The sequence below is a fragment of the Chiloscyllium plagiosum genome, unplaced genomic scaffold (assembly GCF_037043375.1).
Source record: "Chiloscyllium plagiosum isolate Xiang-an unplaced genomic scaffold, Cpla_swu_hap1 HiC_scaffold_11, whole genome shotgun sequence".
In the NCBI taxonomy this organism is placed as follows: Eukaryota; Metazoa; Chordata; class Chondrichthyes; order Orectolobiformes; family Hemiscylliidae; genus Chiloscyllium; species Chiloscyllium plagiosum.
In genome coordinates this window covers 86,838,812-86,865,306 of record NW_028270149.1, presented here as the reverse complement: position 1 = coordinate 86,865,306, position 26,495 = coordinate 86,838,812, and the positions used below count along the sequence as shown (strand labels likewise).

At 45.8% G+C, this 26,495-nt stretch overlaps 1 protein-coding gene across 2 annotated transcripts in view; it reads right to left on the bottom strand.

Annotated features, from left to right (window-relative positions):
* Window positions 1-26,495, bottom strand: part of btk (Bruton tyrosine kinase) — a 133,102-nt gene that overhangs the window by 15,215 nt on the left and 91,392 nt on the right. For both annotated transcript variants that reach the window (XM_043704297.2, XM_087992289.1), the window contains exons 11-13: window positions 13,521-13,648; window positions 8,036-8,110; window positions 323-494 (exon numbers count right to left, since the gene is read on the bottom strand). In XM_043704297.2, coding sequence (XP_043560232.2) covers window positions 323-494; window positions 8,036-8,110; window positions 13,521-13,648 — 375 coding nt within the window. The remainder of the gene's footprint in view (window positions 1-322; window positions 495-8,035; window positions 8,111-13,520; window positions 13,649-26,495) is intronic.

Below are 26,495 nucleotides of genomic sequence, written 5' to 3'. Positions count from 1 at the left end.
CACACTCCCAGGACAGAACAGCATGGGTTATGTAACAGAATAAAGCTTCCTCTACTCTTTTAAGCTGAAAGTAAACTACAAGTTAGGCTCCCATGACACTGTTGTCATCAAACATTCCCAGAACAGGTACAGCATGATGTTAGATACAGAATAAAGCTCCCTCTGAAATGTTCCCATCAAACAGTTCCAGGACATGTAGAGAGGAATACAATAATAATATATATATAATGATATATATATATATATATATAATTAGTAATGAATTGTCTGATTGATAGCTAAAGCTTCACACTCTATTGTTTCCCTGACATTATTTACTCACATCATTGTTTCAGCCTCATCGATAAAGTCATCCTCAGACATGGAGCCCTCTTTGATCATTTTGATGGCGACCTCATACTGCCCTCGCCATTTACCGTGTTTCACAACACCAAACTGTCCATTCCCTAACTCTCTCAGGAATGTTAGGTCGACAGGATTGATCTCCCAGGCACCTGACAAGAACAAAATAATTATCAGCCTGGAATCAGAAGAGAATGTGCACTGGGAGTGGGAAATCAGGAGAAGATTTTATATCATAGTCGGATAGATTCCATTACACCAAACAAATTATAAGTAATATTGGCTTCCTATTCTGAGGGGAGTGCTATTCTCTATTTAATAAACACAGCCTGCTAGTCTCCATATAAATAGCTGTCTCTTTATATAGTGCACAACAGGCATTATTCCCTCCAATAATATGAAGGGACTCTGTTCACTAGAGTAGTCAAAGGACATTCCTGAAATTCAACCTCAGTGTTTACAAGTTGGATCTGAATGCATGAGAAAAAATAACCCAGGACACATAGAGACGTCTCTATCGTCAAATAATTCTGACATTTGAAGGAACACAGTCCAGTGCCTTCAGGATGTTTGGGCATGGTGTCTTTGTCCATCCCTCCAAAACTGCTATTATATTCAGTAATTATAAATACTTATGAAAATCTCAAATCGCTAAAATATCACACATCTTTTTGGATGTACGTCAAACAGAACATCAGGCGTATCCATCAAGACAGGAACAGCTTTCTCCAATAAAATATGCAGCAGCTATCCTCTCCAATACACATAGTGATTCCTGGTGAAGATACGTAAGAACTGCCATTCTCGACATTATTAACACAGAGCTGCTATTTTCTAAAATATGCATAAAAGTTACTATTTTCAATGTAACGTTGAGACTTCTATCACGTACATAAAACATACATAGGACTCTCTATTGGGAAGGCAATAGCCTCGTAGTATTATTGCTAGACTACTAATCCAAAGACCAAGGCAATGTTCTGGCTCCTGGGTTCAAATCCCACTACAGCAGATCATGGAATTTGAAGTCAATAGAAATCTGGAATTAAGAGTCTAATGATGGCCACGAAACTATTGTTGATTGTCAGGGAAAAAAACATCTTGTTCATTATTGTCTGTTATGGAAGGAAACTATTGCCCCCTGGTGTCTGCAGTATGCCTTGGCCCTTTCCCTCATGTCTTCAGGGGGAGATCCTCTGTGTACCCTGGTCAACAATAACCATGCAATCAATTTTATAATGAGCTGATTATGTGGTGATCGCTGTTTGTGGGATCTTGCCATGTGCAATTTAACTGCTGTGTTTCCTACGTTGCAGCAGTGGCCACACTTCCAAAGGACTCGATTGACTGTAAATCTCTTTTGCATGTCATTTAGTTCTGAAAGGTGCTATATAAATGAAATCTTTCCTTTTCCCTCACCCGATTGCTGCATCATTGCCTAGGAGCAGATGGTGGGTGCGCCAGTGTGCGTGGTTTGTGGTTTGTTCATGACTTATTGCTGGTTTAAACAAAACTATTTATCATCACAACACTGCAGCAACTGAAAGATAGGGGAACTCTGACCACTGCATAAGTCTCTGCAGGCTTTCACACTGATTCCATCTTTGTAAACTGGGCTGGCTCAGAAAATCTCTCAGTTAAACCAGAAACCTCACAAAGGAAGTGACCACTGGGTGACTGCTAGGTTACAGAAGGTCTGAGTGAAAGTGCACAGCGCATTAAAAGCTTTGCAGCCTTGATCTTGCTTATGTGCATGAGAGTCTAACCATTCTGTATTTGTGATTTTTTTGTGGCTTATGTTATCATTTGAATTTCAGAGTACCCTTAAGACAGCATCATGCATCAAAACATGTGATGGTGTTCAGTAGTAAAGATCCTTGCTTTCCGTCAATTCTACACATAGAGTTAGTATTGTGTGTTTATTTGGCCAGTTTTAGAGATATATTTAATGTAACAATAATAGTAGGTACAGAACCCAGACTATTTGTAAGTGACAGTGTAAGCAGTTTCTGTAAGCTAAGAACATCTGTCTCACCAAGAGCCCAGACCTTGTAGTATATGTTACATGAGCTAACACATAGGGCAGTACTCAGTCATATCATACTGCAGTAATGTTTCACCCAAGAAGCTACATCATGATGGCAGCAAGTGGGCACTAGAAGCTGGTGGCAGATAATAGTGACGGCTAGTTAGTTGGAGATAGTGGTGATAAAAGGTGATAGTAGCAGTGGAAGATGTGAAGAGTTCTTTATCCTAATAGTTATTACTCATCATCCACCTGAGCTCAGAGCTTAAATTTACAACTATACCCAAATCCAAAGGCACAGCTGTGAGTACAGTCTATCTCTCGCAAAGGGAAGGGAGATCATAATTTGTCTGATTTAAGAAACGGCAGTTTACAAGGAGTCTAGAACAACTCCAATTTGGCAAAGTGATTTTAGAATGAAGTTCAGCCCAAAATGTGAGAAAAAAAATCTATGTATTGTTTAATCATTGGTCAATTCCACCATTTTGTTTTCCTTGTAAATGGCACATAAACTGAGAAAAAAAAAGTATCCAGTGCTTTACAGATGTAGGAAGTGTTCAGCTATTCCTTTCAAAAGAACAAGATATATAAAGAAAAGAAAGTAACAAGCTCTAAAGTACCAATAAGGAAAGAAACAAGGAAGAAGCTAACAAAAAAATTAATCAGCGAAAGCTTTATATAGTAATTAAGATGTTCATACTGACAATTTAAAGAGCATAATACAACCAACAAATGGAAAATAAACAAATAAATGTGGAAAATAAAAGCAGAGCATGGATTGGCATGCTGCCAACAATTTGTCAGAGTTTCAATTATTTTAAGAAATAACTATCACTGAATTGTGACAGATTGCTAACAAATGATGACAGGCAGTCAAACTCCTCATTGCACTGGAAAACAAAGGGTTAAGAAAAGTAAAATTCTTTTGTATTTTAAAAGGTGACTGTAAAGATTCAGACAGCATTTTCCAGATTTCAGAAGGTGGAAAGACAGGAAAGAGAAAGGAAATAGGAACACTGGACAAGGCAGGAATTTAAAAAGGAGGTCCTTGAGGATACTAATATCTGGATTACTCCTGGACCTGCGAGCTAGTGAGGGTAGGAATAGGAGGATAGAGCAGATGAATGTGTGGCTGAGGAGCTGGTGTGTGGGAGAAGGGTTCACATTTTTGGATCATTGGAATCTCTTCCAGGATATAAGTGACCTGTACAAGAAGGACAGATTGCACCTAAATTGGAAGGGGACTAACATACTGGCAGGAAGATTTGCGAGAGCTGCTCGCAAGGTTTTAAACTAGTAAGGTGGGGGTTGGGGGGTGGGACCCAGGGGAATAGTGAGGAAAGAGATCAACCTGAGACTGGTACAGTTGAGAAAAGAAGTGAGCCAAACAGTCAGGGCTGGCAGGGACAAAGCAGAGAATAAGGTAGGTCTGATAAATTAAACTGCATTTATTTCAATGTGAGAGGCCTAACAGGGAAGGCAGATGAACTCAGAGCATGGTGAGGAACATGGGACTGGGACATCATAGCAATTACAGAAATTTGGCTCAGGGATGGGCAGGATCGGTACCTTAATGTTCCAGGATACAAATGCTACAAATGAAAGGGAGGCAAGAGAGGAGTTAGATTGGTGTTTTTGATAAGGGATAGCATTAGGATAGCATATACTGAGGGAGGATATTCCCAGAAATACATCCAGAGAAGTTATTTGTGTTGAACTGAGAAATAAGAAAGGGATGATCACTTTATTGGGATTGTATTTTAGACCCCCTAATAGTCAGTGGGATTTTGAGAAACAAATTTGTAAGGAGATCTCAGTTATCTGTAAGAATAATAGGGTGGTTATGGTAGGGGATTTTAACTTTCCAATCATAGACTGGGACTGCCATAGTGTTAAAGGTTTAGATGGAGAGGAACTTGTTAAGTGTGTACAATAAAACTTTCTGATTCAATATGTGGAGGTAGCTACTAGAGAGGAAATAAGGCAGAGCAGGTGACTGTTGTGTCAGTGGGGGAGACTTTGGGGCAAGCAACCATAATTCCATTAGATTTAAAATAGTAATGGAAGAAGATAGACCAGATCTAAAAGTTGAAGTTCTAAATCGGAAAAAGGCTAATTTTGACGGTATTCGGAAAGAACTTCCAAAATCTGATTGAGGGCAGATGTTTGCAGGTAAATGGATGGCTGGAAAATGGGAAGCCTTCAGAAATGAGATAACAAGAGTCCAGAGACAGTACATTCCTGTCAGAGTTAAAGGAAATGGAAATGTGTTGCTGGAAAAGCGCAGCAGGTCAGGCAGCATCTAGGGAACAGGAGAATCGACGTTTCGGGCATTAGCCCTTCTAATGCCCGAAACGTCGATTCTCCTGTTCCCTAGATGCTGCCTGACCTGCTGCGCTTTTCCAGCAACACATTTCCATCTCTGATCTCCAGCATCTGCAGACCTCACTTTCTCCTCAAAGAGTTAAAGGAAAGGCAGATAGTTATAGGGAATGCTGGATCACTGAAGAAATTGAGGGTTTGGTTAAGAAAAAGAAGGAAGCATATGTCAGATATAGACAGGAAATCCTGGGAAGAGTATAAAGGCAGCAGGAGTATACTTAAGAGGGAAATCAGGAGGGCAAAAAGGGGACATGAGATAGCTTTGGCAAATTGGGTTAAGGAGAATCCAAAGGGTTTTTACAAATATATTACGGACAAAAGGGTAACTCGGGAGAGAATAGGGCCCCTCAAAGATCTGGCGGAAATGGGTACTGCAGATGCTGGAGATTAGAGTGAAGATTAGAGTGGTGCTGGAAATGCACAGCAGGCCAGGCACCTGATGAAGGGCTTTTGCCCGAAACATCAATTTTGCTGCTCCTCAGATGCTGCCTGACCTGCTGTGCTTTTCCAGCACCACTGTAAATATGGCCCCTCAAAGATCAGCAAGGCGGCTTTTGTGTGGAGTCGCAGGAGATGGGGAGATACTAAATGAGTATTTTGCATCAGTATTTACTGTGGAAAAGGAAATAGAAGATATAGAATGTAGGGAAATAGATTGTGACATCTTGAAAAATGTCCATATTACAGAGGTTGAAGTGCTGGATGTCTTGAAATGCATAAAAGAGGATAAATCCACAGGACCTGATCAGGTGTACCCTAGAACTCAGTGGGAAGCTAGGGAATTGATTACTGGGCCTCTTACTGAGATATTTGTAGCATCAGTAGTCATAGGTGAGGTGTCAGAGACTGGAGGTTGGCTAATGTGCTGCCACTATTTAAGAAAGGTGGTAAGGACAAGCCAGGGAACTATAGACCAGTGCGTCTGACATCATGGTGGGCAAGTTGTTGGAGGGAATCCTGAGGGACAGGACATACATGTATTTAGAAAGGGATAGTCAACATGGCTTTGTGCACAGGAAATCATGTCTCACAAACTTGACTGATGTTTTTGAATAAATAATAAAGAAGATTGATGAGGGCAAAGTGGTAGATGTGATCTATCTGGACTTCAGTAAAGCATTCAACAAGGTTCCCCATGGGAGACAGGTTAGCAATGTTATATCTCATGGTATACAGGGAGAACTAGCCATTTGGATACAAAACTAGCTTGAAGGTAGAAGACAGAGGGTGGTGGTGGAGAGTTATTTTTCAGATTGGAGGCTTGTGACCAGAAGGATCGGTGCTGGGTCCACTACTTTTCATCATTTATATAAATGATTTGGATGTGAGCATACGAGGTATAGTTAGTAAGTTTGCAGATGACACCAAAATTGGAGGTGTAATGGACAGCGAAGAAGGTTACCTCAGATTTCATCAGGATCTTGATCAGGTGGGCCAATGCACTGAGAAGTGGCAGATGGAGTTTAATTTAGTTAAATGTGAGGTGCTGCATTTTGGGAAAGCAAATCTTAGCAAAGAAAGGATTTACAAGGATGTTGCCAGGGTTAGAGGATTATACACTTAATGAGAATGTTGCTGAACAAAGAGACCTTGGAGTACAGGTTCATAGCGCTTTGAAAGTGGAGTCACTGGTAGAAAGGATAGTGAAGAAGGCATTTGGTATACATTCCTTTATTGGTCAGAGTATTGAGTACAGGAGTTGAGAAGTCATGTTGCAGCTGTACAGAACATTGGTTTGGCCACTTTTGGAATAATGCGTGCTATTCTGGTTTCCTTCCTATCAGAAGGATGTTGTGAAACTAGAAAGGGTTCAGAAAGGATTTACAAGGATGTTGCCAGGGTTAGAGGATTTGAGCTTTAGGGAGAGTTTGAATAGACTGAGGCTGTTTTCCCTGGAGGGTCGGAGGCTGAGGGGTGACTTTATAGAGGTTCGCAAAATCATGAGTGGCAGGGATAGGATAAATAGATGAGGTCTTTTCCCTGGGGTGGGGGAGTCCAGAACGCAAGGTTTATGGTGAGAGAGAAAAGATATAAAAGAGACCTCAGGGACAAACTTTTCACACAGAGGGTGGTATGTGTATGGAATGAGCTGTCAGAGGAAGTGGTGGAGGTTGGTACAATTGCAACATTTAAAAGGCATCTAGATGGGTATATGAATAGGAAGGGTTTGGAGGGATATGGGCCGGGTGCTGGCAGGTGGGACTAGATTGGGTTGAGATATCTGGTCAGCATGGATGAGTTGGACCAAAGGGTCTGTTTCCATGCTGTACATCTCTATGACTCTATGAGTGTTAGCTGAATTGGATGAAAAAGAGTAATAGGTAAAAACAATGACTGCAGATGCTGGAAAACAGAGTCTGGAGTAGAGTGGTGCTGGAAAAGCACAGCAGGTCAGGCAGCATCCGAGGAGCAGGAAAAATGACATTTCGGGCAAAAGCCCTTCATCAGGAATAGAGGCAGAGTGCCTGAAGGGTGGAGAGATAAATGAGAGGAGGGTGGGGGTGGGGAGAAAGTAGCATAGAGTACAATAGGTGAGTGGGGGTGGGAATGAAGGTGATAGGTCAGGGAGGTGGGTGGGGTAAAGTAGCAAAGAGTACAATGGGTGAATGGGGGTGGGATGAAGGTGATAGGTCAGAGAGGAGGGTGGAGTGGATAGGTGGAAAAGAAGATAGGCAGGTAGGACAAGTCATGGGGACGGTGCTGAGCTGGAAGTTTGGAACTGGGGTGAGGTGGGGGAAGGGGAAATGATGCCCTCGGCATCAATGTGGACTTCACCAGCCTGAACTGCTGTGCTCTTCCAGCACCACTCTACTCCTGAAAAAGAGTAATATCAAGCAGAAAATGAAACATATCAAGAAAGAATTGACAAGTTGGGTCTCTCTTCCATTGAAAAGGAACGGCTGACTTGTTGAAAGTACTTAAAGTTTTGGTTCAGTACATACAGAGAGAATGCTTCCTTGTGTGGGGTCGAGTGTAACTCTAGGCCGCTAATATAAGATAGTCACCAAGAAATCCGACGAAGCTTCTGTCTCAGAGATGCATGAGAATGTGGAACTCACCGCCGCAGGGAGTGATGATTGAAGTGAATAATATTGATGCAATTAAGTGGGAAGTCAGAAAAACACAGGAGGGAGAGGGTTTAGAGAGTTACAATATTAGATTTACTTGAGGAAAGATTTGATTGCCTTGAATCGCCTGTGGATGTGCTGTACATTCTGTATAATTCTACATAATACCATAACTGACTCCTAAGCATAACTAAATTATGCCATTACAAAATCCTACCGTAACCAAATCCAGCTGTCAATGGAGCTTTCTTGCTCTGCTGTGAGACTGGGTGCCGTAACCTGGTAACAAGCCCTGCAATGAATGAATGAAGATGATCTGTTAATAAAGTATTGTTAGATACACCGGCAGCTATGTGGAAATGAATGAATTGTGATGGCACAATTAACCCTTCCTTGCTGATTACAATGCCCCTATCCTCACCAACACTGGAATAGTCATTGCGTGTAGCCACTGCTAACAATGTCCCTCATTGATTGGTTGTGTCACTGAGAGATCAGTATTGTGAGTGGGGTTACTGCCAGTTAATGCCCACTTTGAGTCTACCTTGTTCCTCTTAAAAAGTGGGTGAAGGTCTTGCTGTAGTTGCTGGAAATGGGATTGTGATATACTTTATCCAAAATTAGAGGGAGATTCTCCTGACACAAGTGAAAGGCAGTGTGTGAGCAGAATTTTATGGGTTTTGAAGAGATTCCCCCCTCATGCTTCTAAACTCTAAATTCTAAAATTGACACAGCATAAAGTAGGATCAGAGTGGGAGGGGATCATGGGTGGAGGGAGATATAAGGGAGTGACCAAAGCTGATCATATCTGATGGATAGAATGGGGCTTGCAATACATGTCAGAAAACAAGGTTAAAAGGTTTGTCTTATTGATGGTCTCAAGCTGTTGGTGCAGCAGAAGAGGAGGTACCTTCCATCTCTGACTCTTCCCTTCCCTTCCTCGGCATTGCTGTCTCCACGTCTGGGGATAGGCTGGTCACCAGTATCCACTATAAACTCACCAACTCCACAATTATGTTGACTTCACATCCTTACACCCTGTTTCCTGTAAAGAATCTATTCCATTCTCCCAGTTCCTCTGTCTCCATTGCATCTGTTCTGATGATGCCAGTTACTATAAGGGAGTCTCCGAAATGTCCACCTTCTTCCTCAGCCGAGGATTTCCCAGCAACACTGTTGACAGGCTCTCAGTCAGGTACAACCTATCTCTCACATTTCGGCCCTCAACCCCTCACTTCCCTACTGCAAAAGCAATAGGGTCCCCCTTGTCCTCACCTACCATCCCACCAGCATTCACATCCAGAGGATCATTAACCACCATTTCTAACACCTCAAGTGAGATGCCACCACTAGACACTTATTCTCCACCCCTCCCTTGTCAGCGTTATGTAGGGACTGCTTCCTCTGGAACACCCTGCTCCACTCTTCCCTTATTCCCAACAGCTTCACCCACAGGCTCATGGCATCTTCCCTTGCAACCTCAGAAGGTGTAACACCTGTCTGTTTACTTCGCCTCTCCTCAGTATCTAACAGCTCAAACACACTTTCCAGGTGAAGCAGTGCTTTACCTGCACTTCACACAATCTAGGCAGCATCCGAGGACAGGCAAAATCGACGTTTCGGGCAAAAGCCCTTCATTAGGAATAAAGGCAGAGAGCCTGAAGCGTGGAGAGATAAGCTAGAGGAGGGTGGGGCTGGGGAGAGAGTGGCATAGAGTACAATAGGTCAGTGGGGAAGGAGATGAAGGTGATAGGTCAGGGAGGAGAGGGTGGAGTGGATAGGTGGAAAAGGAGCTGGGCAGATCGGACAAGTCCGGACAGGTCAGGGGATCGAGTTGCGGGAGGTTAGAAGCTAGGATGAGGTGGGGGAAGGGGAAATGAGGAAACTGTTGAAATCCACATTGATGCCCTGGGGTTGAAGTGTTCCGAGGCGGAAGATGAGGCGTTCTTCCTCCAGGCGTCTGGTGGTGAGGGAGCGGCGGTGAAGGAGGCCCAGGACCTCCATGTCCTCGGCAGAGTGGGAGGGGGAGTTGAAATGTTGGGCCACTGGGCGATTTGGTTGATTGGTGCGGGTGTCTCGGAGATGTTCCCTAAAGCGCTCTGCTAGGAGGCGCCCAGTCTCCACAATGTAGAGGAGACCGCATCGGGAGCAACGGATACAATAGATGATATTAGTGGATGTGGAGGTAAAACTTTGATGGATGTGGAAAGCTCCTTTGCGGCCTTGGATAGAGGTGAGGGAGGAGGTGTGGGCGCAGGTTTTACAGTTCCTGCGGTGGCAGGGGAAAGTGCCAGATGGGAGGGTGGGTCGTAGGGGGGCGTGGACCTGACCAGGTAGTCACGGAGGAAACGGTCTTTGCGGAAGGCGGAGAGGGGTGGGGAGGGAAATATATCCCTGGTGGTGGGGTCTGTTTGGAGGTGGCGGAAATGTCGGCGGATGATTTGGTTTATGCGAAGGTTGGTAGGGTGGAAGGTGAGCACCAGGGGCGTTCTGTCCTTGTTGCGGTTGGAGGGGTTGGGTCTGAGGGCGGAGGTGCAGGATGTCGATGAGATGTGTTGGAGGGCATCTTTAACCACGTGGGAAGGGAAATTGCGGTCTCTAAAGAAGGAGGCCATCTGGTGTGTTCTATGGTGGAACCGCTCCTCCTGGGAGCAGATACGGCGGAGGCGGAGGAATTGGGAGTACGGGATGGCATTTTTGCAAGAGGTAGGGTGGGAAGAGGTGTAATCCAGGTAGCTGTGGGAGTCGGTGGGTTTGTAGAAGATGTCAGTGTCAAGTCGGTCGTCACTGATGGAGATGGAGAGGTCCAGGAAGGGGAGGGAGGTGTCAGAGATGGTCCAGGTAAATTTAAGGTCAGGGTGGAATGTGTTGGTGAAGTTGATGAATTGCTCAACCTCCTCGCGGGAGCACGAGGTGGCGCCAACGAAGTCATCAATGTAGCGGAGGGAGGTGGGGAGTGGCCCCGGCACCACTCCCCACCTCTTCCTCCGCTACATTGATGACTGCATTGGCGCCACCTCGTGCTCCCGCGAGGAGGTTGAGCAATTCATCAACTTCACCAACACATTCCACCCTGACCTTAAATTTACCTGGACCATCTCTGACACCTCCCTCCCCTTCCTGGACCTCTCCATCTCCATCAGTGACGACCGACTTGACACTGACATCTTCTACAAACCCACCGACTCCCACAGCTACCTGGATTACACCTCTTCCCACCCTACCTCTTGCAAAAATGCCATCCCGTACTCCCAATTCCTCCGCCTCCGCCGTATCTGCTCCCAGGAGGAGCGGTTCCACCATAGAACACACCAGATGGCCTCCTTCTTTAGAGACCGCAATTTCCCTTCCCACGTGGTTAAAGATGCCCTCCAACGCATCTCATCCACATCCCGCACCTCCGCCCTCAGACCCAACCCCTCCAACCGCAACAAGGACAGAACGCCCCTGGTGCTCACCTTCCACCCTACCAACCTTCGCATAAACCAAATCATCCGCCGACATTTCCGCCACCTCCAAAAAGACCCCACCACCAGGGATATATTTCCCTCCCCACCCCTCTCCGCCTTCCGCAAAGACCGTTCCCTCCGTGACTACCTGGTCAGGTCCACGCCCCCCTACGACCCACCCTCCCATCCTGGCACTTTCCCCTGCCACCGCAGGAACTGTAAAACCTGCGCCCACACCTCCTCCCACACCTCTATCCAAGGCCCCAAAGGAGCTTTCCACATCCATCAAAGTTTTACCTGCACATCCACTAATATCATCTATTGTATCCGTTGCTCCCGATGCGGTCTCCTCTACATTGGGGAGACTGGGCGCCTCCTAGCAGAGCGCTTTAGATAACATCTCCGAGACACCCGCACCAATCAACCAAATCGCCCAGTGGCCCAACATTTCAACTCCCCCTCCCACTCTGCCGAGGACATGGAGGTCCTGGGCCTCCTTCACCGCCGCTCCCTCACCACCAGACGCCTGGAGGAAGAACGCCTCATCTTCCGCCTCGGAACACTTCAACCCCAGGGCATCAATGTGGATTTCAACAGTTTCCTCATTTCCCCTTCCCCCACCTCATCCTAGCTTCTAACCTCCCGCAACTCGATCCCCTGACCTGTCCGGACTTGTCCGACCTGCCCAGCTCCTTTTCCACCTATCCACTCCACCCTCTCCTCCCTGATCTATCACCTTCATCTCCTTCCCCACTGACCTATTGTACTCTATGCCACTCTCTCCCCAGCCCCACCCTCCTCTAGCTTATCTCTCCACGCTTCAGGCTCTCTGCCTTTATTCCTGATGAAGGGCTTTTGCCCGAAACGTCGATTTTGCCTGTCCTCGGATGCTGCCTGAATTGCTGTGCTCTTCCAGCACCACTGATCCAGAATCTGGTTTCCCGCATCTGCAGTCATTGTTTTTACCTTCACACAATCTAGTCTACTGCATTCGTTGCTCACAATGTGGTCTCCTCTACATGGGGGAAATGAAGCATAGACTGGGTGACTGCTTCACAGAATGCCTATGCTCTATCTGCAAAAAAGACCCTGAGCTTTCAGTTTCTTGTCACTTCAACACACCATCTCTGTTTCAGGCTTGCTGCAGAGTCTAGTGAAGCTCAGTGCCAGCTGGAAGAACAACACCTCATTTCCACTGGGGAACCCTGCAGCCTTTTGGACTCATTATCATGTCCAATAACTTTAGGGCTTGAACTCTCCCAAGTCCTTACCCCAACCCCCACACACCAGTACTTGTTATCACAGTCTGCTATTATACGCAACCCATTGTTAGTCACTAACAGTCTCCATTAACAGCTATTCACCCTCCCAGCCAGATTGTTACCCACTCCTTTCTCTAACCAACTGTTCTTCTCTCTATCTGGGTTCTATCCTCACCTAACATTTACTCCTTACCCCGTCCCCCACCCTATCTTCTGAATATAAACTGACATCTTCCTTGCTAACATCAATCCTGTCAAAGGATTACATAGCCCGAAACATTAAGTGATTTCTCTCCACAGATGCTACCAGACCTGCTGAGCTTTTCCAGCAATTTCTGTTTTTGTTAAGCAGCTTCCAGCTGTGGAACCCATGATCCATTGTGAAGGTCAAGTGAGGTTAAGCTCGAAAGTGTCATTGGTGTCATCAAATCAGCATTAATGTTGATACTGGCCAATACCTAACTGCTCTGCATACACCTAATATTTATTCACCCCATATCTACCTGCTCTACCGACACTCAATGGATATTCACCCAATATCTGCCTGATCTGCATACACCCTACAGATATTCACCCAATACCTACCAGCTCTGCATACCTGTACATCCATTGGATATTCGTTAAGTACATGCAAACAACTTAACTGAATGGTGTACAGTTTGATTCTCACCCAGATTGTGCACTCACACCCTACTTTGGAGCTCTGAGGGTACTTGTAATGCCCCAAAGCAGATACTAACCAACCATATTTCACACTAAGTCTGGATAACTACGCGCAGACCACAGAGTTAGGTACCTGCTGCCACAGTAACCAGTGTTTGTAAGTTAACATGTATTCAGTGCTGTTACTGTGTCTCACTTGACATTGTACATCTCCACTATTTGAAAACAAAGTAGCAAGGAGACTTACTCAATCAAGCCTGATCTCTAATCTGGTAACCCCCTCTGCTGACCCCTACTCCTCTTGACTCTCCTCCAGGCCAGGCCATACCTGCTGCATTGTGCTGGTGATAGTTGATCAGTTCTGGAATCGAATTGAAGGGGTGTTTCTCTGCAAGGTAGTATTGGTTGGATGGTGTCACACACACTGTGTAGTGTTTGACTTTTCCACTCTGATCCCTGAAGTATAGCAGAGAGCACAGCATGAAGTTAGCTGCAATACTTTAGTTTCATTTCAGTCAAAAGATGTTACTAATACCAGTTCCAACACTTATATCACAAGTATTCAGGAGCGTGATAGAACACTTCCTATTTGCCTGGATGGGTGCAGCTCCAACAACACTCAAGGAGCTTGACACACCCAGGACAAAGCAGCCCGCTTGATTGGTATCACATCCACAAGCATTCACTCCCTCCACCACCAACACTCAGTAGCAGCAGTGTGTACCATCTACAAGATGCACTGCAGAAATTCACCAAGACTCCTTTGACAGCACTTTCCAAATCTTCCTTCTCGAAGGACAAGGACAAGAGATATATGGAAACTCTACCACCTGAAAGTTCCCCTCCAAACCACTCATCAGCCTGACTTGGAAATATATCATTGTTCCTTCACTGTCACTGGGTCAAAATCCTGGAACTCCCTCATTAACAGATTTGTTGGTCTACCTCCAGCACATGGACTGCAGGGGTTCAAGAACGCAGCTCACCACAACCTTCTCAAGGGCAAGTCGGGTTAGGCAGCCTAAATGCTACCCAGCCAGTGAACCCCATGTCTCATTAACGAATAAGAAAAGGAAATGTAAGTCTTTCTGTAAACTGTTAACTGGTTATGGGTTCATCATCCAATAAAAACACTTCCTCTTTATTTATTGCATCTACCCTCTTCTAGGTTTTGAACAAGTCTGTCCAGAACTGCCTCTGTTCAGCAGAATGCAAACCCAGCCTCTTCAAACAACTGAAGTTTTTCATTGCTGATAGTGGACCAGCAGATCACTTCTGTACCCCCTCCAAGCCTTGATCTCCTTTCTGAGGCATTCTGCTCAGGATTGATCACAACACTCTCAGTTGAGGCTGAACTAATGTTTTAAGATTAGATTAGACTAGGTTCCCTACAGTATCGAAACAGGCCCTTCAGCCCAACAAGTCCACACCGACCCTCTGAAGATTAACCCACCCAGACCCATTTCCCTCTGACTAATGCACCTAACACTGTGGACAATTTAGCATGGCCAATTCACCTGACCTGCACATCTTTGGACTGTGGGAGGTAACCGGAGCACCCGGAGGAAACCCACGCAGACACGGGGAGAACGTGCAAACTCCACACAGACAGTCGCCCAAGGCTGGATTCAAAACTGAGACCCTGGTGCTGTGAGGCAGCAGTGTTAACCACTGAGCCACCGTGCCACCCCAATAGATATATAGAAGTCTTTCATGAGTTCAGAAAAATACTGAAGCACTCAACATATCAGAGAGCATTTGTGGACAGTGAAAGGGTGTTAATGTTTTGTGTCAATTGTCTTTCTTCAGAGGATCAGAGGATAGAAATGTAACAGTTTTGAACATGTAAAGAGAGGGGAAGAATGAAAGGGAAAATCTACCAGCTGAGAGATTAATGGACAAGCAATGTTATGGTACAGAAGGCACTGGGTGTGTTAGATGGTTACAGGGTAGAGGATTACAGAGTAGCTAGGAAAGAAATTTAAAAAATGGACTGAGAAGAGCAAGGAGGGGGTATGAAAAAGCCTTGGCAGGAAGGGTTAGGGAAAACACAAAGGCATGTACGTGAGGAATAAGAGAATGATCAGAGACACTGTAGGGCTGATCAGGGATAGTGGAGAGAACTTATGCCTGGAGTCTGAAGAGGTAGGGGAGGCCCTAAATGAGTTTTTTTGCTTCAGTATTCACTGGAGAGAGGAATCTTGTTGATAATGAGAACACCATGGACCAGGTGTATAGGCTTGAACAGATGGATATTAAGAAAGTGGATGTGCTGGAAATTCTGGGAAGCATCAAGATAGCTAAGTCCCCAGGGCCAGACCAGATGTATCCACGGTTACTCCAGGAAGCGAGGAATGAAATTGCTGCGCCCCTGGCGATGATCTTTGCATCCTCACTCTCTATAGGAGTAGCATCGGATGATTGGAGGGAGGCGAATGTTGTTTCACTGTTCAAGAAAGGGAATGAGGAAATCCTGGGAATTACAGACCAATCAGTCTTACGTCTGTGGTAAGCAAGGTATTGGAAAGGATTCTGAGAGATAGGACTTATGACTATTTGGAAAAACATAGTTTGAGTAAAGATAGTCAGCATGGCCTTGTGAGGGGCAGGTCATGCCTCACAAGCTTTCTTGCTTTCTTCGAGGATGTGACGAGACAAGTTGACAAAGGTTGAACAGTGGATGTGATGTGTGTGGATTTCAGTAAGGCACTTATAAGGTTCCCCACAGTAAGCTCATTCAGAAAATTAGGAAGTATGGGATACAGGGAAATTTGGCTGGCTGGATACAGAATTGGCTGCCTGAAAGAAGACAGTGAGTGTTAGTGGATGGAAAGTATTCCGCCTGGAGGTTGGTGACCAGCAGTGTCCCGCAGGGCTCTGTTCTTGGACCTCTGCTCTTTGTAGTTTTTATAAATGACTTGGATGAAGAAGTGGAAGGGTGGCTTGGTAAGTTTGCCGATGACACAAAGTCAATGGTGTTGTAGATGGTGTGGAGGGTTGTTGCAGGCTACAATAAGACATTGACAGGATGTAGAGCTGGGCTGAGCAGTGGCAGATGGAGTTCAACCTGGATAAATGCGAAGGTCAAATTTTAATGCTGAATACAGGCTTAAGTCAGGATTCTTGGCAGTGTGGAGGAACAGCGGGATCTTGGGGTCCACGTACATAGGTCTCTCAAAGTTGCCACCCAAGTTGTTAGGGTTGCTAAGATGACGTATGGTGTTTTGGCTTTCATTAACAGCAGGATTAAGTCTAAGAGCTATGAGGTTTTGCTGCAGCTCTATAAAATCCTGTTAGACACACTGGAATATTGTGTCCAGTTCTGGTTGCCTCATTATAGGAAGGATGTAGATGCTTTAGAGAGAGTGCAGAGGAGATTTACCAGGATGCTGTCTGGATTGAAGGGCTTGTCTTATGAAGAGAGGTTGAGTGAGCTGGGGTTTTTCACACTGGAGGGAAGAAGGAAGAGAGGTGACTGGATAGAGGTGTACAAGGGAATGAGAGGCATAAGTAGAGTAGATGACTTTTCCCCAGGGCAGAAACGGTTGTCATAAGGGGTCATAATTTTGAGGTGATTGGAGGAAGGTATAGGGGAAATGTCAGAGGTAGGTTCTTTACGCAGAGAGTGTTGGGTGCATGGAACGGTAGTAGAGTCAGAGACATGAGGGACATTTAAGCAACTGCTGGACAAGCACAAGGATGGCAGTAAATTGAGGGATGTATAGGTTAGGTTGATCTTAGATTAAGATAAATGCTTGGCACAACATTGTGGGCCGAAAGGCCTGTACTGTGCAGTACTGTTCTATGTTGTATGTTCTATGGTTGTAGAAACGAAACAAGAAAGATTTGTTCAAAGTGGGTATGAATGGCAGAAAAAGGAACTGTTGTATCTGTAACATGTAAAGCAAGAGTATAACTGGGCAGCACAGTGGCACAGTGGTTAGCACTGCTACCTCACAGCGCCAGAGACCTGGGTTCAATTCCCGCCTCAGGCAACTGTCTGTGTGGAGTTTGCACATTCTCCCCTTGTCTGCATAGGTTTCCTCTGGGTGCTCCGGTTTCCTCCCATAGTCCAAAAATGTACAGGTTTAGTGAATTGGCCATGCCAAATTGCCTGTAGTGTTAGGTGTAGGGGAATGGATCTGGGTGGGTTGCTGTTCGGAAAGTAATCTAAATGAAAACTGATTAATTTTTTAAAAAATGGTGTGGCAGAGTTCACAGTCTGAAGTTGTTGAACTCAATGTTGAGTGCAAAAGGTTGTAAAGTGATCTAACTGGGAGATAATATGCTGTTCCTCGAGCTACAGTGGTATAGAATAGACTGGAATGGCAATTTATTGTCCTTGTATTTATGAAAATACAGTGCGATGTGTATTAATCACAACAATTCAGTGCCATTTCAATTGCAGAAATTATAAAAGTAAATAATTGTGATGAAGATTAGATTCCCTACAGTGTGGAAACAGGCCCTTCAGCCCAACAAGTCCACACCCCGACCTCTGAAGAGTAGCCCATCCCAACTAATGCACCTAACAACGATGGACAATTTAGCATGGCCAATTCACCTAACCTGCACATCTTTGGACTGTGGGAGGAAACCGGAGCAAACCCACACAGACAAGGGGAGAATGTGCAAAATCCACACAGACACTCGCCCAAGGCTGGAATTGAACATGGGACCCTGGTGCTGTGAGGCAGCAGTTCTAGCCACTGAGCCACTGTTCATCTTCTGTTCCCTCCACAGCAATCCGGGTTTATGGAGTGGCTACAGGATGCCGCCACCGAAACTGCCCCTAAGGCCACTAATGCAAGGATTTTCAGACCAGACCCACCATCCTGCCACCGCCAAGGCCTACACTGAAGCCATAGCCAGGAGGGACAAGCCGGACCCAGCAAGTCGCTGATGCTGAAGCCATCGTTCAGGCCGTCACCACTTCAGTTGCTGCCCAAAGCTGCCACATTACTGCCATAGCCATGAGGAACGAATTAGAACCCCCATGCCACCACTGCTATAGCCACCTTTGAAACTACTACCAGAAAGATCGGACCAGACCCACAGACAACGAAGCCCTTGTCAAAGCTGCAGCCACTACGGTCACGAGGAATAGACATCCAGTTCCACCATGCTGCAGGACCTTGCAACCACAGCCACAGAAAAGAAGAAAAGGTGAATTTCGATACAAAACAGTAATAAAGGGATGAAGAAACAAAACAAAACAAAAAAAGAACAAATAAGATTGTGGCCGGCCAGGTGAGAGGAGCATATGGGCTCAGAGGCTGAACACTTCTTACGCTGCCACCATCTTGAGATGCTGCAGATAGTGCTGCAGACTGAGGTCAAATTATCATTGTGAGAGAAAATGGAGAATTCAAAGGACAGGTCATTGCAAAATTGGCTTTATGCTTGTGACAGAGGAGACAAAACTGTATTTGCTGCTTATGAAATGGTCTTCTTTCCACTGGGGAGATCAAATATGGACTGTGTAACTGTCTTGTCAAACACTTCCACTCAGTTCACAAGCAAGCATTTAATTGCCCCCAATTCTAATTCTCCACCCTACTTTCGTGCTGATGTTCTCCATTCTTGGCCTGCTACAGCGTTCTACGGGAGCTCAACACAATCTCCAAGAACGGCACCTCAGCTTTCTATTTGATGCTAAATTCAAGACTCAACACTGTATCCAACAATTTCAGATTCAACTTCTGCCACCTTCATTTTGTTTCTTTTTTTTTCAATTTTGTTTATTCTTGCTTTTCACAATTTTTGCTTTTGGACAAAGTTGATCATAATTCTGCCATTCATGCTCACCCTCTGCATTACAACAATTACCTTGCCTTGTGCTTTGTGTACCACAGACTCTTTCATCACTAATCTCTCATGCCCTCCACACTACCACAGAGCTTCCCTATTGGTTTTTCTCCCCATCCCCCTTCCCCTCCCACTTGCTCAAAGCCTGTTACATTTCTATCCTTACTTCAGTTCTGAGGAAAGTTCCTCAGCTTGAAACGTTACCTCTGATTCTATCTGCCCGTGTACTGCCTGACCTCCTGACCTTTTCAGGATTTTCTGTCTTTATTTCCAACCTCCAGTGTCCTCAGTATGTTGTTTAACTATAGTTTCCTTGGTGTTGTGCACTAGGCCTTTATTAACAAAGCACAAAATCCTGTACATTTTTGAAATGAACAATTATCCTATCACATTCAAAGATTTGTGAACATACGCTCCCAGATCTTTTTGCTCCAACCCCAGTTTAAATCTCACTGTGGTGTTGTTATAGTGGATACTCCCAAGATGGCACAATGTCTAAACTGAGCTGAGGACTGCTGTTGTTATTGTGGCTATGCAGTCAGGAGTTTGTGGACAGGGGAGCATATGAACAAATTGAATCTAGTCTGCCATTCAACAAGATCGTGGCTAATCAGATTTTAATCTCAATGATAATCACTCACCCTCTTGGTAATCAAGAATCTGTCTACCTCTACCTTTAAAATATTTAAAGATTCTGCATCCACTACCTTTCGAGAAAGGAAACTTCAAAGACTCACAACCCACTGAGAGAAAAAAAAAGTTTTCTCATTTCTGTTTTAAATGGGTGACCCCCTATTTTAAACTCTGATCCCTGGTTCTAGATTCTCCCACAAGAGGAAATATCCTTTCAACATCCATCATCTCAAGTTCCCTCAGGATCTTTGGGCAACGTGGTGAGAACTTCTGCTTCACAACCTGAGGGACCTGGGTAACTGTCTGTGTGGAGTTTGCACATTCTCCCTGTGTCTGTGTGGGTTTCCTCCCATGGTCCAAAGATGTGCAGGTTGGATTGGCCATGCTAAATTGTCCCATCGTGCCCAGGGATGTGTAGGCAAGGTGGATCAGTCATGGTTAGTGCAGAATAGGGTGGGATACCCTTTCAATGGGCCAAATGGCCTCTATCTCAATGGCTAAATGCCTCCATCTGCACTGTAGGGATTCTGTGCTCTTATATGTTATACATTAAAGACATCTCAGAGACAATGACCAGACTACTCCAGCTCCTAGGCATCATGGTAGCGCACAAACTTACTACCGCACTGAAAAAGCTCCTGATGAATTTAAAGGACCCAGTACCAGTAGCCAGCAGAACAAACATCATATACATGTACCCAGACTACACCTCCTCTCACCCTGCCCCCTGTAAAAACGCCATCCCATATTCCCAATTCCTTCATCTCTGCCGCATCTGCTCCCAGGAGGACCAGTTCCAATACTGTACAACCCAGATGGCCTCCTTCTTCAAGGACCGCAATTTCCCCCCAGATGTGATCGACGACGCCCTCCACCGCATCTCCTCCACTTCCCGCTCCTCTGCCCTTGAGCCCCGTCCCTCCAACCGCCACCAGGACAGAACCCCACTGGTCCTCACCTACCACCCCACCAACCTCCATGTACAGCATATCATCCGCCGTCATTTCCGCCACCTCCAAACGGACCCCACCCCTTCCCTCCCCTATCAGTGTTCCAAAAAGACCACTCCCTCCGTGACTCCCTCGTCAGGTCCACACCCCCCACCAACCAAACCTCCACTCCCGGCTCCTTCCCCTGCAACCGCAAGAAATGCAAAACTTGCGCCCACACCTCCCCCCTTACTTCCCTCCAAGGCCCCAAGGGATCCTTCCATATCCACCACAAATTCACCTGCACCTCCACACACATCATCTATTGCATCCGCTGCACCCGATGTGGCCTCCTCTACATTGGGGAGACAGGCCGCCTACTTGCGGAACGTTTCAGAGAACACCTCTGGGACACCCAGACCAACCAACCCAACCATCCCGTGGCTCAACACTTCAACTCCCCCTCCCACTCCACCAAGGACATGGAGGTCCTTGGACTCCTCCATCGCCAGACCATAGCAACACGATGGTTGGAGGAAGAGCGCCTCATCTTCCGCCTAGGAACCCTCCAACCACAATGGATGAACTCAAATTTCTCCAGTTTCCTCATTACCCCTCCCCCCACCTTGTCTCAGTCAAATCCCTCGAACTCAGCACCGCCTTCCTAACCTTCAATCTTCTTCCTGACCTCTCCGCCCCCACCCCACTCCGGCCTATCACCCTCACCTTGACCTCCTTCCACCTATCGCATTTCCAACGCCCCTCCCCCAAGTCCCTCCTCCCTACCTTTTATCTTAGCCTGCTGGACACACTTTCCTCATTCCTGAAGAAGGGCAGGAAGCTAGCGACCAGGATACATGAGCATCAAAAAACACGACCAACTATCACTGGTATCCATACACACAAACAAAGAGGGATACCAGTTTGACTGGGACAATACATCCATCCAGGGTCAGGCTAAACAAAGACAAGCACGGGAATTCCTGGAGGCCCGACGTTCAAACCAGAACTCTATTAACAAACATATCGATTATTGGACCCCATTTACCAACTTCTCAGAAACAGAACTGCAAGTGATATCACTCACCAAAACAGATCAAGACACATAAATAGCAAATGGGACAGAACACCAATGCTTCATCGGAGGCTCACTGATGATGTTACCTCGCATGGTGACAAAACGTCTGAGAACAAACCCACCAGCTCATTGAGCAAACTTACAACTTGATGTTTATGTTTATAAAAATGGACACTGTAGCTTTCATTTGGTGTTAACAACTCTGTCTGGCCACAGTAACCTGGAACAAGCAGTGCCCTGATGCACTGTCCATACCTTGAGTAGATTGAATTTTTTCATTGCCTGTTTGTCACATTAGATTACTTACAGTGTGGAAACAGGCCCTTCGGCCCAACAAGTCCACACCGACCCGCCGAAGCGCAACCCACCCATATCCTTACACTTACCCCTTCACCTAACACTATGGGCAATTTAGCATGGCCAATTCACCTGGCCTGCACATCTTTGGACTGTGGGAGGAAACCGGAGCACCCGGAGGAAACCCACGCAGACACAGGGAGAATGTGCAAACTCCACACAGTCAGTCGCCTGAGGCAGGAATTGAACCCGGGTCTCTGGCACTGTGAGGCAGCAGTGCTCACCACAGTGCCACCATGCCGCCCACTCAGTGAGGAGCTCCATTTTCCAGAGCAAACCTGGGCTGGATTTAACACTCACCAGCTCACAGGTTTGAAGAGAAGCTTAAATCCAGCAGATAGGCTGTCCACTGCTTACCCACCTGCTCCTATCCCCACCCGAATTATACTCGTCCTGGGAGCAGTTTGGACAACACCCAACAATGAGCAAAATATTGCCTTTAAGGGGAGATTAATGCCCATTTAAGGCCCTCATCTCACTGCCACCAGTATTTATTGGGCAGTCTGTGGAGCCCAGGCAAAGTTGCTCGTATAATTCAGGCCGTGGTTCAGATTTGGCAACAGTCATTTCCCCACTTCCTTCTGAAATAACAAACTCCACCACAAGGTGATGCTAGCCATCCAGCTGACACATTCATCCACAACCATCTGTACTTTGAACGTCTGGGTGAACTTTTTTTGCTGAAACGATATGGAGGTGCTGGTGTTGGACTGGGGTGGACAAAGTTAAAAATCACACAACACCAGGTTATAGTCCCTAGAATTAGAATTCCTACAGTGTGGAAACAGGCCCTTCGGCCCAAAACGTCCGCACCAACCCTATGAAGAGTAACCCACACACACCCTTCCCCTATCCTATATTTCCCCCTAACTAACATACCTAACCTACACATTCCTGAACACTACGGGCAATTTAGCATGGCCAATTCACCTAACCTGCACATCTTTTGATTGTGGGAGGAAACCAGAGCACCCGGAGGAAACCCCCGCAGCACAGGGAGAATGTGCAAACTCCACACAGACAGTCACCCGAGGCTGGAATCAAATCTGGGTCCCTGGTGCTGTGAGGCAGCAGTGCTAACCACTGAGCCACAGTGCCGCCCCAACAGGTTTATTTGGAAGTACAAACGTTCAGAGCGCTGCACTTTCGTCAGGTAGCTAGGGGCAGAATCCTAGGGCACAGAATTTGTAGGCAGTCAGTCCATGTGATATTTTATAAATTCCTACTTTGGAAATAGAACTGGTCTGACTCAAGATTGGAAACCAGACAGACTCTAACCTCACACATTTAATGCATTGTCTGAGCTGAGATGTCATCTTAATTTATAAAACCTTAAATTATCACGGGAATATATCTTGAAAGAAGCTCTGTGATTTACATATTAATGATCAAAACCTGCAACCCATTCTAAGTGATTAAAGACTTAGAAACAATCTATGTTTGTTCATTACATGGCATCAGCTGTATGAGACTTTGCTCTTTTTAATATAAATTCTGTGTCCTATGATCCTGCCTCACCTGATGAAGGAGCCGTGCTCTGAAAGCTTGTGCTTCCAAATAAACCTGTTGGCTATAACTTGATGTTGTGTGATTTAATCTTTTTGCTGAAGACTAACTGTAGAGATGGGCAGAAAATTGGGCAGGATCTCTTCCTGTTGTGGGAGCTGTCAGGTTTCCCTGTGGGATTGTGTTCTTCTCAGCTCATTGCGTGTGAATACTTGGGTAAGTGCAAAAACCTTACAGGCAAGAAGACCACCCCTTGCTATCCACCACAGCCCCAGCTAGGGCCCTCCATGCTCCAGAATCCGGGTGTCATGTTGGAAAAGCAACACTTCACTTTCACCAAACCAGAAGCCTCACTCAACCCCTGCTCATCACCCCCACCCAGCCTGGAGATATCAGAGATCAGGCAGAAAAGCGACACCTCCCTTGAGGTGCCCCTGAAGGCTGTCCTGGAGAGAATAAATGTTCTTTTCCCTGTGAGCAATAACAGGAGACCATTCTGACAGGGCAGTGGAGCCTGTAGAGGTCAGGGGTGACTCAAGAGAACCTGGCTCTTGTGCCACAAGAGGATGAATGATCTGCCAGGGAGTGTGTCAGTGCCTGCTCAATACCTCATGCCCCAATGACTGTGAGCTAGCAATGTGAGGTTGTCACTGCAGAGGACAGTCACACTGGAGTCTGTGTGCTTGGCATCTCCATGAGATCCTCATATGCAGTCAATGTCTGTTATTCATTGCAGCTATCTGTGTCGTACCAGCAGCACAGCAGTGATCCCACCTATTAGTCCTCTGCTAGGGTTCACACTGCTAGGTGCCCTTTCACCGCAGAGAAGAGAATGTACACATTTGACAGCGTCTCACCAGGGGCTTGCAATGGGGTAAGGACACAACCACAAAAAGGTGACCTTTTGAGCCAAGCTCCACCCTCGTTATGTTAACCGGTGTCAGCCAGTGTGGGGCCAGATTGTCGACATACCCAGGCTTCACCATGAACACTGCAAGCATTCACCACAACAAGGAGAAAGTGAGGTCTGCAGACGCTGGAGATCAAAGCTGAAACTTTATTGCTGGAACAATAAAGAAGAAGGGCATGTGCCCGAAACGTCGAATCTTCTGTTCCCTAGATGCTGCCTGACCTGCTGTGCTGTTCCAGCAATAAAGTTTCACCTTCACCACAACAAGCCAGATTGTGGATAACTGAGACTTCTCCATGAGCTGATTGACATGGAGAGGCTCCCCCACTAGCAACAGAAGTGGCTATGTAAAGGGCACAACGTGGCCAGGAAGTACCTGAAAAAGTTTGTGCTCACTGGAGTTTGGGTGAAGAAGCCTAACTCATACTGACCAGATATGTGATCTGAGATGTGGTCAGGTTTATGAACAGACATATTTCCTAACTTTGGCTTGCAGGATTTTGCTTGTGAATGTAATTCCAATGAACTTGAGGCATTTTGTGGTCTGCTAATGATTGCAAAACAGGTCAGGGAAAGTAGAGCTGAACATAGAATGGTACAGTCCAGGAACAAGCCCTTTGGCTCACTATGACGATGAGTCTATTCTAAACTAATCCCACCTCTGTGCGGTAGCACATGGTCCACATCCCTCTATTCTCTTGGACAAAGTGAGGACTGCGATGCTGGGGAGTTACAGTCAAAAAGTGTGGTGCTGGAAAAGCGCAGCAGGTCATTCCTGATGAAGGGCTCCTGCCCAAAACATTGATCCTCCTGCTGCTTGGATGCTGCCTGACCTGCTGCGCTTTTCCAGCACCACCCTTTTAAACCCATCCCAGTATTCTCTGCCTGTTCACATGTCTCTCTAATTACCTCTTAAACATTGTTATCTGCTTCTACCAAGAATCAAGGTGGGATTAGTTTTATGGTCACCAACACAGAATTGAACTCTCAACACCAGATTTATTTGTCAATTTCAAATTTCTTTGTTTTTGCTCAGTGACCCTGGAGCATTGACCTGAAAGTTATTGAGAAGTCAGTACCAAAACAACCGGCCACTACGTGTTTGATTCCTGCACTTTTAAAAACCTCTGGGTGGGCATGTACGAATCTGCCCACTATGACTAGGAAGAAGGTTACAATGTATCTCCTTCCCATTCCTTGCCGGCATCTGGTATGGCTGAGTGAGATCCTAGGCACTGGGTTTCAGTGGAGCAACAGGAACATCCAGCCTCCCAATATCAGTGCAGTGTAACTTCTCTATTCCTTTGCCTGAATTTTGAGAGTGAGACAGATGAAGCTGCGATTCCCAGAAAGCAACTTTGAGTATCGGGTGTCTTGCTGTAGTAGTATAGGGCCTTGGTGAGGCCACACCTTGAGAGTTGTGAGCAGTTTTAGAACATAGAACATTGAACTGAACAGAACAGGAACGAGGCCTTCAACCCATGGTGTTGTGCCGAACATGATGCCAAATTAATCTAATCCCTTCGTCCATCTCCCTCCATTCTTGGCATATTCATGTGCTTATCTAAAAGTTCCACCTCTCACCTTAAATGCTTTCCCCCTAGTATTAGCCATTTCGACTCTGGGAAAAAGATTCTGACCGTCAACCCTATCTATGCATCTCATAATTTTATAGACTTCTATCAAGACTCCCTTCAGCCTCTGCTGCTCTTGAGAAAACAACCCATGTTTTTCTAGCATCTCCTTATTACAGCTCATTACAGGTTCACCAGCATGATTCCTGGGATGGCAAGACTGACATATGAGGAAAGACTAGATCAACTGAGCTTGTACTCACTGGAATTTAGAAGAATGAAGGGGATCTCATAGAAGCATATAAAATTCTGATGGATCTGGACAGATTAGATGCAGGAAGAATGTTCCCACTGTTGGGGAAGTGCAGAACGAGGAGTCACAGTCTTAGAATAAAGGGTGAGTCATTTAGGACTGAGATGAGGAAGAATTTCTTCACTCAGGGAGTTGTGAACCTATGGAATTCTCTCCCACGGGAAGCTGTTGGGGTCAGTTCATTAGATACATTCA